The sequence below is a fragment of the Necator americanus genome, chromosome IV, assembly GCF_031761385.1.
Source record: "Necator americanus strain Aroian chromosome IV, whole genome shotgun sequence".
Taxonomy (NCBI): Eukaryota; Metazoa; Nematoda; class Chromadorea; order Rhabditida; family Ancylostomatidae; genus Necator; species Necator americanus.
This window is the reverse complement of record NC_087374.1, coordinates 409,745-427,043: the sequence shown is the minus strand read 5'-3', so window position 1 is coordinate 427,043 and position 17,299 is coordinate 409,745. Positions and strand designations below refer to the sequence as shown.

Genomic DNA, 17,299 nt, shown 5'->3' with positions numbered 1-17,299 from the left:
TATTGACGAATTAGATACGAATTAAAACATACATATTTTACTGGGCAAGATGACTCTCAATTGAATATCGGTTAAGATATTTGTACCCAAATGATTTTATAGACTTTTTTCTATTGATTTGTTGATTTTGTCTAAGCGTAGGAAAGAAACTGAACTGAAAACTTGAAACAGTGGATTTCTAGAAGTTTTATCAGCTAACCATCATTTCTCAGCGTACACCACGGCAGTGTGAAAATTGCTTGGTATAAGAAAAATGTTTGATAACTTCTCGTGAGTATCCTTAGTTCAGCATTGAACACTGAAAGCAATAACTTTAACGTATACTTCTCTGGAAGATTTCTGGAATTCGGTGATGCGTCGAATGTCGTCTCTATTTGTGAGCAATCTCGTTGTGTCTCTGGGGACGAACTCAGTGGTGACAAGTATGCGAATCAGCTCGCTGCTCTTCGTTAGCGAATATATCTCAAAAGCGTTCCGAGGGAGTAGCAGAGGCACTGATTTCAGGAACCGGTGATCTCGAGGCTGGATTTATGGTGCTTTATTCTTTTTCAATGGATGAAACAGCAGCTGCAAAATAGTGTGGATCGTGTGTACGAGAACAAAGCGGGAAGAATTCAGAGTTAATAGCCTGAATAATAATAAGAAAATAATTTTAAAAGTTCCCCAAAGTAACATAAGAGGAAGAGGTTTAATCTAATTAGCAGCAGCCATTTAGGAAAATAACACGACAACGATGTAACCGAATTACGCAAGCAAATGTGGACGTTCAAGCACCACAAAGAAAATTAAATGAAGCAAAAATTTTTGAGGCAACGCGAACTGTAATTTGGTCTCTTTAAAGTATACGTCCCACTCTGCAAATAAGTTTGCTCTTCCAGGATCGTCCGAAACAGGACCAGAAAAATTCGCAATTAGCTCCCTTTGCATCAGAAAATGCAAGGGTCTGTTTTCTGTTGTGATCATATGTACGTATAATTCTGAAAGTTCACAAAATCTTGTTCCCGACACAAAATTAGTTTTGAGGCATATGAAGCTCTGTAAACACCAACCCGTACTTTGTCTGATGAGGAACTCGTCAATGAAATCCATTGATATCGTTCAGTTTCGCTGTAAGCCGCCACTGGTCCAGACGTAGTCGGTGGAATCCGAGAATCTGAGCTCCTATTAGGTAGCAACAACTCTTAACTCGTCAGCTCATCGCATCGCTGTGACCACTCCAATGCACCTGATTTGTACGAGGAGGTCGCAAACATCTTGAACATTCCAACGACGCGTTTCGCTACCGTAGCAATGAGACTACACGAAAGAATGACTCCCCAAGGTGCTCTACTCTTGCCTGGCAAACAGCAATAAATCTGCTGCCAGCGCATCTGACGCTAATAACGATGCGGCAATTAGCATGCAACTTAGCATGCTCGGGGGAGTTGCGGCAGAGGCCTTTGAAGACGATCGACGAAGACGGAGGTGAGTTTCAGGGGCCACCATAGACACTTTTATGTTACCGGAGGGAAATTCCAACGGAATGCCGCATACGAGAGCCACTGGACCTCCAAAGGAAGGTGGTTAAGAGTTTTCTTTGTTGGGGAAGCTTCAGCAAGAATTCAATGAAGATAAAACCTAAAATTATTTCTGCATTCTGTAAATAATCCTCATGGTTTTTCTCTCAGCCACCAATTGAAAAATTTGTCAGTTGTATACAAGTTCTGAGTCTCAGAGTTTGTAGTGAAGTCAATCCTTAGCTTTCAGGAGTGGAGGTGTTTGACAGGTCGCTACTTGGGAATGGTGGTCTTCTTGTTTCTCGCAAAAACTTTCTTTCATTTGTCCGGGTATGACGCAGTCAGTAAGAGGTTCGGCTGCGATCGCACGGTCGATGTTTGTAAACCGCAGAGTCTAATTAAACCCTTCAAACTTAACCTATCACTCCAAAGAAATCGATAGATTGATATTAATCTCGTGTGTGACAATAAAAATACTGCTTGGATCCATTCGCAGGTCGTCGTATAGGCCAGACACGCATTCATAAACCTGAAACGATTTTGTATTGAAATAGGACGCGTTGTTGCATTCCAAGCTGAAGCGAATTCAACGCTGATATATTGCTTCTTAGTTTTTATCTTCAGTAACCAGAAAAGATAGCAGGAAATTTCTGGAAATGTTCTTAAATAATTTCGAACTGTTTGCTTTGAGTGACCACCATTTGACATAGATATAGATAAGAAAAAGCACAGCACAAGACTGTACCAAAAGAACAGCGGAGCAATGATGTTCTTTCAATCCCCTTTTTTTCCCAAAATCCATGTCTCTTACTGTCGCAACGGACCGAATTTTATTTTTGAAATATATAATATAAATAAATCTATATCATATATTTGTCTGTGGTAATGTAGTAGTTTTTGAAAGAATTTCTGTGCTGTTTTGTATTCTTGCGAGTCTACTTGACGATTCGAACTGTTCTTACAAAATTTCGCAGGCAGAATAGTGATGCGTTTAGTGTTGGTCTCAGCTACTCCTGTCACTGATATCCAACACAGTCATCTTCCAACTCCTTCGCCGCGTGATCTGTCATTCCGCCAGAGTGGTGCCACTTTATCCCGTTATGAAGCCGTAAGAGAGTGGTGGGCAGAAGTGATGCCGACGGGCAACCAAGTGTGTATGTGTTGTGTTTGATGAATTCCAACCTTTCCATGGCCTTCGTTGCCTGATTGATTCGAAGGGTAATCCCGATGGGAATCCTCCTGCCACTCTTCCATCCACCCGCAAAACAATACGCCTCACCGACACACCGTAGTCGACAGCCGCATATAACCTCTCTGGGGGCTAGGTGGAGAGATGTGCGAAGTGAATATTCGCCGTCTCCGTGATGAATTCGCAAAAAAAGATGCAAGACAGCTGTGCAACGCAGCGGGGAACCTTTGTAGTATTCTATTAGTAGCTACATTACTCCTTGTTATTATCTTTTCATCTTTATCACGATAATATTTATTATAGAATCTCTTGGACCATATCCAGAAAACATATATAGTACACTTAAAGCGGTAGTTTATCTAATTACAATCCACCTTTCAATCCTTGCTTCAGAACTCACACCTTAGCCATACAGAAATATCGAATCGCACTCCTCTTACGGGAAAATATGCATGTCGCTCGTGGTCATGCAGAGAAATTCTCTGAAAACTTGGATATTTTGTTGTTTCTTTTTTCAAATTTGAAATTTTATTGATAACTAGGCTTCTACGCAAATAGCGGTCATAAGGAATTTTTTCACAATCACAGCAATAAGAAGGAGGAAATTTAAGTATTTCTAAATGGATGGCTCAGAAAATTCGCATCTCAATCAAAATTCTGTTCTCGATGTAAAAAAAAGAAAAACAAAAAAAGCATACAGTGAAGCGTAGTGAAATTCTCAATTCTATTTTACCATTAAAATTTTAGTTCGTCTTACTAATCTTCTGGAAACCACTAAAAAAATTGATAAAATATGATATTTTCAATATTTAAGGCTAATTACATGTTCAAATACTCAAATATCTGACATAGCAGTAATTTCCCACGTATTATTAATAAAATATTGCAATGTATGAGCACTTAGATTTTCTTAAAGGAGTAGATCTGACGCGGAATTCTGGTAAAAAAAAATATGGCATTTTCAAAACAAGAGATAATCCAAAGATGACTTTTTTCGAGCTTAGAGAAGCAGCTCGGAAAGATCTTCTTCAAGACCTTGAGTCCTTGAATGAGTATGAACAGTTCCTTAGGGTCATTTTTAATAATACTTCATAAGACAACATCCGACAAAAAAAATTACTTTGCCTGGAGGTTTCCTTACATAGAATGTGCGATTATATTTCATCTGATTCAAGAAATTTCAGCACCCCACTGTAAGACTTGTTCGCAAAATTATGTATGCTGCGAGTTCACAAACATTTAATCCTATTTCCGTAGCCGACCAGAATCCACGGATTCTCCCTGACAATTACCGTATCCACCGAACGTTCGTAAATGCCACACCGGAAGGTGTCGCGTGCGGTATGTCCGGATGTCGCGTGCGGTGTGACGGAAGTATGGCGGCGAGTTTGCGGAAGCCGCTCAATGTCGTCGTTACCGCATTGCTAACGAACCGCCAGCTCAACACGAATAGTTGATTAGGAGGTTTTCCCTCCGGACTGGGGCAAGGATGGCGTGATGAGGGGGGAAGAACGTCAAACTGCCGCGAATTCACAAGGTCACGCCAATACATTCTGATGGCCTGCCTGTAGCGGGGATTTTCATTGTGATTTGCGAAGAACGTTTGCAAATAATGGATGGCGCGCAGCCCTAGGACAGTAAGGGAACAGAACAGTGTCAAAAATTGAGGCAGGCCGTAACTCACTCTTAGTGAGTGCTCGTGGTCGTAGCACCACCGCAATCGAACGGAAAACACAACGAGAAAGTTATCAGAAATAATGAGAATAAATGAGCAAAATGACAAAAAAAAGACCAGCTACACAGCTCTTTTATGAAGTTATAATAAGTGAATTCGACCATATAAATATTACTTCTTCCATAACGCTATGCTGTAGGATCCGTACAAGTACGGTAACATGATCAATGACGGCATAATTTAGGCCTAAAACTACCAACAAACCTTTACGATCTTCATATAATTAACTTGTACAACTAAACCCTCTATTATAATGTTTACAAACATATCCATGAAGCCAGTACTGTAGTTTCAACCCAGATACTTTTCGTTTTGTCCGGTACATGAACATCAACACGCTTTTCGTTCGTAGTCCGCTGTTTACGGCTACCGTATACCTAGGAGAACGAAAACTCATGTCGACTTGAAGAGGGACAATCAACACCCTGCGCAGGCATCGCTGCTGAATTGACGGCTGATTGCCGTGTTGCCCCCGTCAGTAGTCACAAAACTACCGTATACAAATAAACGAAAAATGTGGCCACGAGATGATATTACTAATCAACAAGTAGATTATGGAATCCACAAATTTATTTAATAAAAACCTTCGAGCATAGGAAAAGTAAGCAAGGCAGCGTATGTAGGCAAAAATAACTCGTACAGGCATGAATAGATCGTTCAGGATGAGAATTGAAATGCAAAAATTTTCATACAGTTGCTAGGTCTTCGGTTGATTCGAGTTGTTCCTGAGGCTGTTGCAGATGAGAGAAGCCACCGTTCTATCACTAACAGTTTTCAAAACTTTGACCATTGATATCTGAAAAGAAAAACTTGAAATAAAATACATGCCCTGGATTTTGCTGTCCATTTGGATGAAAATAACGAGAAAGTGGGATAAAAGAGTGAGTATGACCAGTTGTTAGTCTCATATTCTGAAAAAAAAGAAATGCTTCATAGTAAGCGAAGATGAAACTATAACGTGTGTCGAATAAATCCTTAAAGATCTAAGTGGTGTGATAAAACCTTCTGAACTTCCAGAACGTGAAGAAAAACCAACATTTACTGGAAATTACTGGATTTGTATTGGTTTTGAAATAAATTTTGCTTAGTTCCCGGTACGAGAAATTCCTGTGGAATTCCACAGGAATTTCTCGTACCGGGAATGGGATGACTTTTCTCAATAGCTCTTAATACAAGTACATAGGTAATGGAGAGAACCTGAGCAAACATCCTGCAAATCAAAAAAAAACCTTTGGGATAAACAGCAAAGTCGATAAAAGTTTTTTAATTAGTTAAAAGTTAAAAAGTTAAAAAAAAAAGTTCTAAAAAATGACAGAATGAAAATTGTGTGCACTTTTGCAGTAACACGCTTGGTACAGTTATACATGTGGGAATTGTTCCAGGATATGATGTGTTACAAAAACAGACGTGAAAATAGCCATTCTCATTTCAGGACAGTTCTTCAAATGTGGCAAAAGGATATTAAGTTAAAGTAGGTTTGCGACTACTATGAACAAAGTGAATACTTGGTTATCCTGTAACGGGAATATAATTTAGAAATTCTTGTAGCAACTGAGAGTAGTACTGAGATTATTTTAACTCCTCCATAGAGAATGATAATGTTTATTTTCGTCAAAAACCGAAGCGGATCCACAGTAAGATCGGTAATTCCTCGACAAGGAACGAGGAAGACACGGACGCGACACGGATGATCTGTCGATGAATTACCGATCTTACTATATATAGATCTATGGACAAAATAAGTTTGAGAGGAGGTACCCTCGATTGATCCAAAACCTAAAATCTAAAACTATATCACCCTACTGTCTTCGAGATATATGTGGATATAGAAATAGATAGAATCCACGAGATATTCTACATTTCGCTGACACTGTATTTTGTCACCCTTCATGAAATGGGATTCCAGAAATGTTGAAACTTTGAAAAAACTACAATAAATGCTTGTACACACCTTAACGCCAGCCAATTGAAATGCTATCACGAATTTCGTTTTCATCTCCGGAGACAATGTTCGACATCGAAGCACTGAATCTAACGCTTCTCCTACATCATTTTGCCAAGGAGATTCGTTGATCTGAAAAGAACCGCAAAAATTTCCGAGGAGTGTCAGGAAAAATTTACGTACAAAATATCACCTTCTTTTCCAACATATATTGCCTTAAAAAATACTCAGCACAATGGAAATTCTCGGTGTCTACAGCGAACTTAAGTGGTCTGATATCGTCGATGACCTCTTTCAGGTCCAACATATCATGGAATAATATTTTGGCAACGCGGCTATAACAGAGATCAATCTGTGCGGATATTAATCCACGGAATTCATAGCTGAAACGGTTGACGTGAAAAATATAGAAAATAGAGGCCCGCGTACTTTCGTTTACATGCAATAGCAGATCTGATAACAGTGTGATTAACTTCGTGTGGAAATGTCTTCATGAGGAATTCCGCAATCGCCTAAATAAATAAATAAACAATAAGAAAATTACATAAAGAGAAACCTACTGAAAAATAGAAAATGAACAAAACAGTAGTTTTAAATGTGTTATCAAGTTGTTTTTACTCCCTAAATATGGTGTGAATTTATGGACGCCGGGAAAACAAGAGGCTTGTAAGCTTACCACAGTTTTGAACCATCGACTGTATGGTTGGACTTTAAGCTTTTGCCAACAATGCCGTTACAAAACCCTCATGATATTTATCTGAACATTGTTTTTAAAATTGAAATGAAGTAGTGAAATTAATCCATCATAAACGTTGGTTTTGTTGCAGTATCCTCTCTTAATTCAATGAAAAATGAAAAAAAAAATGAAATTCAAATGAAATTTAGGGAGTGTTACGTTCGAAAGTGGATAAATGTGTCTGAGTGTGAATGAAATGCACTTTTAAAAACGCTTAAGCGACCATATCAGCAGTACACAGTCAATTTTTTTTAATCTCATTAAGCTGAAGCAGTTTAGGAAAGTTGAAAGCTGCTTCCCAGCGAAATTGTTGTTCATTTATTTGATTTGGTAGCTCTTTATTCATGCTTTTGTTAGTCATCGCAATCGTTTGACTTTTGTGCACATCCATTTGTCCCGCTACGCAGTTAGCTAAGGTCCCAGTAGAGATAATTTGCACTTTCATCCATGTAACTTGGGTTGCAGTCTAAATTATCCTAATCCCAATGTGGTTTTCTCACTGCTCCAGTTGCGTAAGCAGCAGCGTTCGAAGTCCCGTAGTGGATGGCACGCGACGGCAACGAGCAACTACAAGAGCGGGTGCGTTGCGCTGTAGCTGGATAAAAATATGGTTCCTGAATAGTTGATGGTGGAAAGTGTAACCGTGGATAGCGCCAAAGCAAGAGGCATCATCGGATTAGGATGAGCATGATCGTAAGTTTGTACCATACCGAAAAATTCTACAACATCGTAAAAAGGCAGCGTCATTTACGACATACAGTCTCTGGTGCTTCCACATTATGTGAAGATATCCCAAAAAATCGCATTTATAATTACCATGTGTCCGTTCTCGATGGCATACGTCAGCGGTAGATCTCCGGCAGCATCCGGTTTAGTTCGTAGCGCTTCGCCCATATGGCAAAGGAATTGGACCTGGGACAGAAATCAAGGAACTCTGAACAACTGATGAGATCCATAGAATGTGTATAAATCTAACTTTTTTCATTTTTACAAACTTACAGCTCTTAATTGCCCAGCAGCAGCAGCTACATGTAGAGGGGTGCAGTTCCCTTTCATTTCTGCCTCCTGCTCGGTCACTAGGTCAACGTTTCTGCCACTCATTTCCCATAATTCGTTAAGCATAACCAAGTCACCTTAGTGAAAACAAACGTTACGCATAAATGCAAAGTACGAGTCAGAAATAGCAACATACCAGCATTTGCCGCTTCACGGAATGCTTGTGGAAAATGTTGTGGCTTTATAAGTTGCCAATACTGGAGCATCTTAACCATATCCATATTTCCGTGATATACAGCTACTGACAATGGCGATTCCTTAAAATGGAAAGAATGCAGGATACGAAAGATCACAATATGTACAGTATGAGATTGGGGTTGACTGTTTATGGAATGCGTGTGCACGTTCCACTTCACTTTGGAATGTGTACGGTGAGGAACATTCTAGTGTACTTCGCAGGAACTAAAAGTGTTCCCATGGAGGTTTTTTTGCGACTATCAGGGCGAGTTGTGCGGAACCACGCCGGATACCGCAATCTACGACCCCATCTCTAGCTTTTGCCGTCCCTCACCGCGTCAGATTCGTGTATGCCGCCCTTAACAGCAAAGAAGTGACCAGTTCATCCGACGAAGCAACTTTTCACATCCAGAGAGCTGATCGATTGAACAGAAACCTCAAAAAGTGGGCTAAAGGTGAAATCAATCCTGTTCAGTCTGCATCTGCGCGAATGATGAAATCCATTTAACACGATTTCATCCTGTCAAAGTAACGTCGGCGTAAAGAGTTGCTTCGTTGGACGATCTGATTGGCTTTGTGCTCGTGATAAGTGTGCTTCTCGGATATATAAAATGTGTTTCCCGCTTTGCTGCAGTAATTTGATTCACAACTACTATTTGGGAGAACCCAGCATCAGAAATTTCGCAAATCCAAATTCCAAATCGCAAATGCGTTCCATGTAGAAAATGCTACTAAAGTGAATTTTGCTCTGAGATCACAAGTTTTGGAAATCTCGATCCGTCAACATATCAATCAATAACACATCAAGCACCTGCCCTTACAAGATAGGGATCATGGGCAAAGAGGTCAAGCGACCGAAAAATAAGAGAAAAGAGACCCCTAACTCACGACATATTCTCGGAATGGTAGTGAACACTTCACTCGAGCCATAGGGAACTTTCGCTCCCGTAACATTTTTGCGCACGTTTCATATCCCAAAATTTCTCTTGCACAGTCCTTGTAATCTGGAGGAGAGTGATTCGAAATAAGAGTCCTTCGATTTATTCGACGAGCAAATGGATCACTTCACTTACCGTAAAGAACAGCAACATCAAACGGGTACATCTGTGTGCCCATACCTTCGATCGCACTGCATACCCAACCGTAAATAGTAGTCTGAATGGAACGAAATCGTAAAATCATTGTACTTCGAAACAACAACTGACGCCTTACTCTGTAGTGATCTCGAATAATCGAATCGTCAGGAAGCGTCTTGCCGGGAAACAGTACCTTCTTGATGAACTAAAATATAGAATGTGTATGAGTGTGCGTACTGAATAAGCGAATGAAAAAATAACAAAGGAGTAAACTGAAAAAAAAAACTATTTGTAGACATTACGTTCATTAAACTTTTTAGCATATGATAACTGTTTTTTTCATTCAGAAGTTTTCTATTTTCAATTCACAGTTTTTTTATTTTCAAAAGAGCTACAGCCAGTCGCACCACAACCTCTTATTTTAAGAGGACTGTTGCGTGAAAAAATGAAAATATCACGTAAAAATTGGTCGCATAATGAATTTGCGAAGTACAATAGGCAGGGATGTTTCAAAAATGCTTTAAAATCAACTGATAAACGAGTCGCGTTGAAGCTGTCTGTCAGAAAAGGGCTGTTTTTCTTTCCAATGTTCAGCATCTTGAATAACATGAGCGATTTTATATATACATTATCTGCTAAGTGAGAAATTAGTGCTTAGTCAAAGTGAGTTAAATTTTTTGTTTTCGCCATTTCAATATAAGATATACCCATTCCTAGCGCAAAATGTCTGAAAATATTCAAGAAACAATGCAATGGAATGCCTGTTCTAAAATAATTGAGACCAGATCTCCAGTGTAACATTACCTTTTTAAAAAAGACGAACACCACGGTTGCACATATCAAAAATAAATGAAAAAATTTCGTAAACCAATCAAAATGCTAAAAATTGTTGTTAAAAGGCAAGTTCCGGTGTGGAACACATTTTCGAACATCGCGATGAGTGCTACCTGATGGTACACTTCCTTTTTAGAAAAATCATTTAAAGAATTTAAAAAAAAAAAGCTACAGTGACGTCTGGGGACATACCGTTGTTTTTACAAAGTTCGAGCCGCGGTAATTCACTATGTGCAGAATTTGCTCACATTTTAATGGAATCTCTCCGCAAAGTCCCATTATTTTTCATATCATTGATTATTGATTTTATTGTTGATCATTTCTCATTTGCACGCAACCACAATCTCGACACAATGGCATGCTCGTTTCTTTTTTCTTCTCGATTTCCAAAAATAGAGATGAGTGAAAAATGTTGAAAAAATTGTAATGGACAATATTGTATGGGCGACTAGCTTAATTAGAAGGGTATTTGCTGCAAAGAAGCCATATAATTTTTTATAGCAAATCAATTTTGAAAGCTGTTGGTATTTCACTGAAAAAAGTTCACATGTAATAAATGATGTTGTTACAAGTTTGTTGTTAAAATGTTACTAAGTTTGTTGAAATGTTCTAGAATTTTTAAACTGAAAATGTGTAAAATCTCCTCAAAAACGTACCTCTGCATTTCCATGAGCTGCGGCGAAATGCATAACATTTGCTTGACGATATGAGACTGAGACGCATATACAATCCTATATTGTTACTATAAAATAGAAAAAACGAGAATTTGTGGAAAACATTTTAGCAAAAATGTGACGGATTCTAAAATAGCGCAATTTGCGAATTATCTCAAGAAATCTCCTGGATAATATTATATGTAGTTCTATAATTTGAAGAAAAAAGTAGTTTAAAAACACAACTCACAGGATAACATTGATGTTCGTCCTTCATATGAACTCCTTTAAAATATAAACTAAAGAATAAATCTGCATCACCCGTAATACCAGTAAGCAGCAACTTGTTATTCATCATAATTTCTTTTGATACAGGGTATACGCAATCGAATGACGGTGTACATGATGTGTTTCGCTGAACAACGATTGAGTCAATAATGAACGAACACATATTACATACAAATTTTTCAACAACAAAACAAAAATCCCTTTAACAACAACAGGTATTGCGCTTTATCAGAATAAGAAAAAGGGATTTCTGTCGATCCCCCCTATGGAGATGCAATGATCCCGCTGAAGAGCTAGTGTCTGTAAATATCGATGCTACCCGTAGGTCAAAATGGTCGCAATGCATCCAAGGATTAGATTTTCACCTGTGATATTTAAGAGGTGATTAGTCAATTGGCGCGTTTATACGACTCAAAAGCAGTCAGTTAGCTTTTTAGTGATTTGCTTGAGCTGCAGCAGTCCACCACTTTGATCAATATTTTTTTTCCGAATTTTTCCCAAGTTCAGGAAAAAAATCCAATTTTTCGATCATAAAATAGTACAGAAAAGCAATTTTTTAAATTCTTTCGTCTTCAACGGAAAACGACTTTAAAGCGAGAAACTAATTCAGCTCTGGTCTCGTGATATATCTGAGAATATAAAACGATTAAAGAAGTATACATGAATTTCAAATGCAAAACAATTTTTTCGCATCGTTTTGTTTCGCAGTTACTAGCACCATATTATCAGTAAACAGCACCGGAGCAGGTGAACCCAGCTATATAGTTGAGTCAAAACGACATGGATTACGGACACAGTTGCGCAAGCGGCTGCGCTCGAACCGGCACAGTGGAGCGTAGCGGTTGGAATCGTGTAAGGATCCTCACTACCGCCACCAATCCCTGCATTTCCCGATGGTTCCACCTCGATTTCAACCGCTGCCTCCATCGCACCGCTTCGTGCGCAGCCGCTTGCGCAGCTGTTCATGCTTCATGTCGTTTCGACCCAACTATATGTGCCGTTATATTCCCGCAGAAGTACGAACTAAGGGGAGTGAATTTCTAATAATTGAAAAAAATTAGATCCTATCTTACCCTTTCAAGCTTTCGCAGATTTCTCTCTTCCTCCTCTCGCCAATCCTCTCTCAGTTTATCACAATAGATATCGAGCAAGCGCTCCACTTCAAACGGCAAATGAGGACGAGGATACTCTTTGAAGGTGTAATTTTTTTTAGAGAGAAAAGTAATCCGAGGGGATAAGCAAAATAATCTGTTTACCATGTGTTGCGATCGCTTCCAAACATGTCTTCATCATTCCCATGTACCACTGAGTGTTGTGTTTGAAATCACCATCTGATGAAGCAGCGTGCGCACAGTATGCCATGCGAATGCACACGTCGTCCAGAGAAAGCTGCAATGGTTTTCTACTCCAAGTGCGATGAATTATTTAGGTACCTTCTCAACTTCTATCGCTTTAAAAAAATTTTTCGTATCAGTATAAGTTTGATGTGCTGAGAAAAGAGAAAAAAGAAATCAAATCCGATTTTTTTTTTTCTATTTCTGCCATTTCAAGTTGACAAAATAGTGGATTTTCGTTGCCGGTTGCTTTTTGTCCTTAATTAAGGTATTAAACCTGTCAAGGTTGCTCACCACCAAGTTTTTTTGATGTGTTATGTGAACATCGGGTGAAATAAACCAAAAATTGAACAAAACCCATGATGTAAGAGATATAGAGCGTCCAAAAATTTGTTAGATGGAAGAAAGTCGTTACTGATAAAGAAGAGCGAATAATTGAATAGTGAATAGTGTATTGTGGTTTTTTTTTCCTGTTTAAAAATGCTAACGAGTTTTTCCTTAACACAACAGTTTCACGTGACGAACTTCAAGCTCAACGCAAAAAAAAAAAAAACTGGAACTAATTTGACTCACTGTCTTCAGTTCTTCCATAGTAACCTCCGTGTCTACATCAAGTTGCACCTGAAAATTCAATTACATTGGATAAGTGAACAAAAAACACCACACTCAAGGATCCCATCATGGATAAGGGATAAAATTCTGGCGTTAATCAATCCGCCTGGGATGCGCCATCACGTTCACTTCAATTCAGAATCGTTTGGGGTTTACGAACGCGAATGTACTCTATACAATGAATGGCGAGGGCCAGCCAATGTGTCAAGTCAGTGTTTTTATCATCCTAGACAAACTCGGCGCTACTTCATCGATCCCAGAGGGATAAGAACTTGTTTGGCATCAGGCAGGTCTCGAACCATCGACCGACGCTGCAGTCGCAGTGGAACCCCTACACCGCTAACCCATTTGGCTAAGTTCAGCTCACATTCGCAAAATTTCCCACCAAGGAACCCCACCATTTCTCACTCAATAGAAACTTACGTCGTTGAGTTTGAGGATAATGCACGTCAAGAAAATACTTACTTCAGGATAATGATCGATTAGGTGATTCTCAACGGTTGAGGGACCACTTGACAACTGAAGATGAAAATAAAATAAGATATTGATGAAAAGTGACCGTAACTCTTTCTATTGAATTTTTTTTCAGATCATCAGAGTGAATGACAAGTGATTTCTTGGCTCACCTCTAATTTTTGTTCTGCGGTAAGCTCGTTGTCGAAGAGTGATTCATCTTTCTGGACACGCTAGAAATTTTAAAATAAACACATGTCCAGAACACTTGCGGAGATGTTGCAGGAGTGATCTTCATGCATATACATGTTTTCATTTACAGACTGGACGCAAATTTATGGAAACAGAATTTTGCTTATTTTTTAACAGTTCTATAAAGAATTCAGAATGACGTCTGAGAACAGATGAGTTCACGAACAGCTTTAGAAGGAAGAGACATACAAAATCGATGTCTTACCATATCTAGGTATTCGTCCACGTCTTCCCGTATTTCGGTATTTTTCAGTAACCCACCACCATTCGAATACGTGAGTCGATCCTATGATTTTGAATGCATGGATTTGTAATCTGTATACGCATCATAATAAGAACAAGAGTGGAAGAATTTTCAAATCAAAGATGAAGGATAAGCGCTGCATCTTATCCCTGCACATGCTGATAGTAAATTACTGACAGAAAGAAGTGCGATTTTAATGAGGGGAACAACATAGCGCAAAAAAACTGAACCCGGATTTAAATCTCAGGACGTCTTTAACGTTCCTAATCCACTACATTCATTGCAGACTGAAGGTATGAACAAAATATGAAAAAGAGCCCTGAGCGTTAATCTTGGTTGCATCTGGAAGCTCTCTCAACTTCAACTTAGTGTCTTTATTCTCCTGTAAATACCAGTTCACCGATTTCGGAGGGACGATAGTAGTGCTTAGCTTAGAATGGTTTCAAATCATGTTCCGTAAAGACGATGCGGTAACGTCTTCGCACTGCGCTACGCTTATTTAGATAATTGTTATTTAAAATGAAAATTAGGCAGCCAACATTTCCGAACAACTTTCGGGGTAGAGCATCCTGTGCTTGAAAGTGATTTTGATCTCCATTTGAGAGGTGTGGTGAAGAAATGCTCGCATCAAAGATGCATTACTCTGAATACGAAATATTCAGTTCCGTTTCACCAAATAAACATATGTGTTGCGACATGCACTAACGAGGAAGGTTTGTCCGCTTGCGCATGAGGGACGCACACAAAAGTTTTTGCACAGTTTTTTATAGCCAGTACACCACAAATCTGGCGTGGTGAGAGAATCCGCGAGAAAACCTAGAAAATGTGTTTGCAGATTGCGAGATCAGGAATGGGTCCGCTCATCTCTGATCCTGATCGTCGTAAAATACGCGCCTCTATGTACACGTTCCGTTTTCCTCAATAGTCCATTCATTAGTTCTTGTATATGCCGGTGAGAAGACCTTAACGTTCCTTGGAGGTACGCTTGTTGATGCGGGACGTACATCAAAGTGTGGCGCCACAAAAGACGGCGGCTTCCGGGCCGTTTTTTTACAGTGACTACGGAGGGATGAGCGGAGCCGATTCCACGACAGATTCGTGGTATGCTGCCTTTAAGGATGGATGCTTTTCCAAGAATGTCTTTATTTATGTTTGCTTCTTTCTAAAGCTAAGTTGGTCTAATTTGGCTCATTGCACAGAAACCAGAGAAGCTACTGGAGAGGGAAGAAGATGTGAAGCCAGCGCCAAGTATGTTCGAAGAGGTAAGCGCTATGCACTATGCATGTACAATTCCGCGTAGTGATCCAGGAAATGTGGGGAACAGCCTTTATTTCAGCGGTCCTCGCTACGAGGTAACTTGTAATACGATAGGAGGGGCGGTTCCTTCGTCACCCTAAGCTTGCAATCTAAACCGTAATTCAGATGGACAGCAGAAGTTGTCCTACCTCATAAGAACAGACACGTTGTGGACTGTAGTACTAGTTAGTGTGCATTACACCCTCATCTTATTTATTCGTTTTAAGATCACAGCAGTCTTAAGCAAAAATCCCGTCAATTTCGTGATATACTGTCTTTAACGCAAACTCCTTTTTTCCTCTGCTTTGATTCAACTGAAATCACAAAAGACACCCATCCGATTGAACACATTCAGCGCAAACTGTAATTCGTATTGTTGCTGTGTACTGGATTTTTTAGATTTTCTTCCCAGTATTTCACTAAAAAATAGACACTGCATAACGTTCATGAGAAGAACGTTCAAGAGAAGATTGACTGCTCATCAAGATAGGATCCATTCAGATCTACATCAGCCTAGCAATGATGTAGCACCCTCAGAACCGATTAAAGAAAGCTCAGCGTGCGCAGCAAAGACGAGCACATTATTCATGGATAGGTACTGCGCAGATTTTTTTATGTGCGACAGAAGTGGTTCTTTTTGTTCACAAGAAAAAAAAAAAGAAAAATCGCCTCACCTCTACAGCTACTGATGGCGTCGGTTCACGCATATCTACCTGGGATCTAGAACAATGAGGGTTTTTCACTACGAGATGAGATCGTTCCGCTTCCATCGGCTCAGCGCGCGGCTCAAGCTCAAGATCACATTCGTCATCCATCTCTTCTCCAGTTGTCGGTTCCTCTTTGAGCACAGCGTTTTGCCTCTGATCTCCTCTGAACAAGACTGTAGATCACTGAGCTCCCACAGAGACGAAAGCACTTACGAAAGTATGCGTTGTGCTTCCAAAAGAGTTGATCTGAAAAAAAAAAAAGATTTTAAACATTTTGGACAGAGTTCCGGAAAATTTTCGATGTTAGCACCTCTGCAATGGTGAAGTCTTCGGCACATTCATGAGAATAATTGCAAAAACGTGGAAAGGCCCTAGAAATCCAGAAATCGGTTAGATCAAGAAAGTAAGACTTATTAGTTCAATCTATGAATACTCAACGCTTTATGATCGCAGGAATGATGTAATGAAAGGCTTCAAGTTGATTTCCTTATTAGTACTGTAAATAGTTGTTTAATGGGTTAAAATTGTCACTCCAGTGCTTCTGATACATCTAATTTCTGAAAGTCAAGAGCTTTTTGCGCTATTCCACCAACATTTGCGAACTGTGTGCCGAATTCGGTCTACCAGTGTAGAGACTCCTACATCGATAATTTTTCTGAACGTCGCTATTAACACCAACCTACGTGTTGATTCCTCCCGTACATAATGAGAAAACATCAAAGAACGCAAAGTTTGATGCATTTTCGCGTCCAGTTCTCGCTGTTGTTTTAGCGAAAGACGTCGTCCTCCGCAAGGCATTTTCGTAGGAAAATGACGTGACCACCAATGGTGTCAAGAGTGAATAGATACCAGATAGAAGTACCCAGTTCCTGGAATGGAGGAAAGCCTAACACAGAAGTATAAGGAGTAAAACTGTAATATAGGGGACCAGAAGTAAATATAGGTCAGAAATGAACGTTTCGATATGATTGTTTCACGTTATAGTCAAACTTTCTTTTAAATAATAGACGAATGAAGAGTTAATTTGATAAAGAATTTAGTTGTTCTTTTCTGTGTAAATATAACGAAATCCCAGAAAGCAGTGAGATGGATCCTACGGCGTCATATTTGGGCGCCTTCACTGGAAAGCGACGAAATGTGGTGAGATGGATCCTATCGATTTGATCGATTTCGATCGATTTGATCGATTTCGATCGATTTGTTGCGCCAACGCAAAGAA

General features: G+C 39.4%; 1 protein-coding gene across 1 annotated transcript; it reads right to left on the bottom strand.

Moving 5' to 3' along the window:
* Positions 1-5,117: 5,117 nt before the first annotated feature.
* RB195_000054 (uncharacterized protein) lies at positions 5,118-16,878 on the bottom strand (the record flags this gene model as incomplete). The annotated part of the gene is made up of 21 exons (XM_064196184.1): positions 5,118-5,216; positions 6,372-6,494; positions 6,556-6,697; positions 6,792-6,874; positions 7,915-8,010; positions 8,098-8,231; positions 8,291-8,411; positions 9,220-9,335; positions 9,405-9,486; positions 9,544-9,612; positions 10,898-10,972; positions 11,145-11,309; positions 12,256-12,371; positions 12,439-12,571; positions 13,090-13,137; positions 13,594-13,647; positions 13,755-13,814; positions 14,039-14,119; positions 16,048-16,243; positions 16,294-16,326; positions 16,760-16,878. 21 exons carry the CDS (start codon positions 16,876-16,878, stop codon positions 5,118-5,120), a joined length of 2,145 nt encoding a protein of 714 aa, XP_064052065.1.
* Positions 16,879-17,299: the final 421 nt, after the last annotated feature.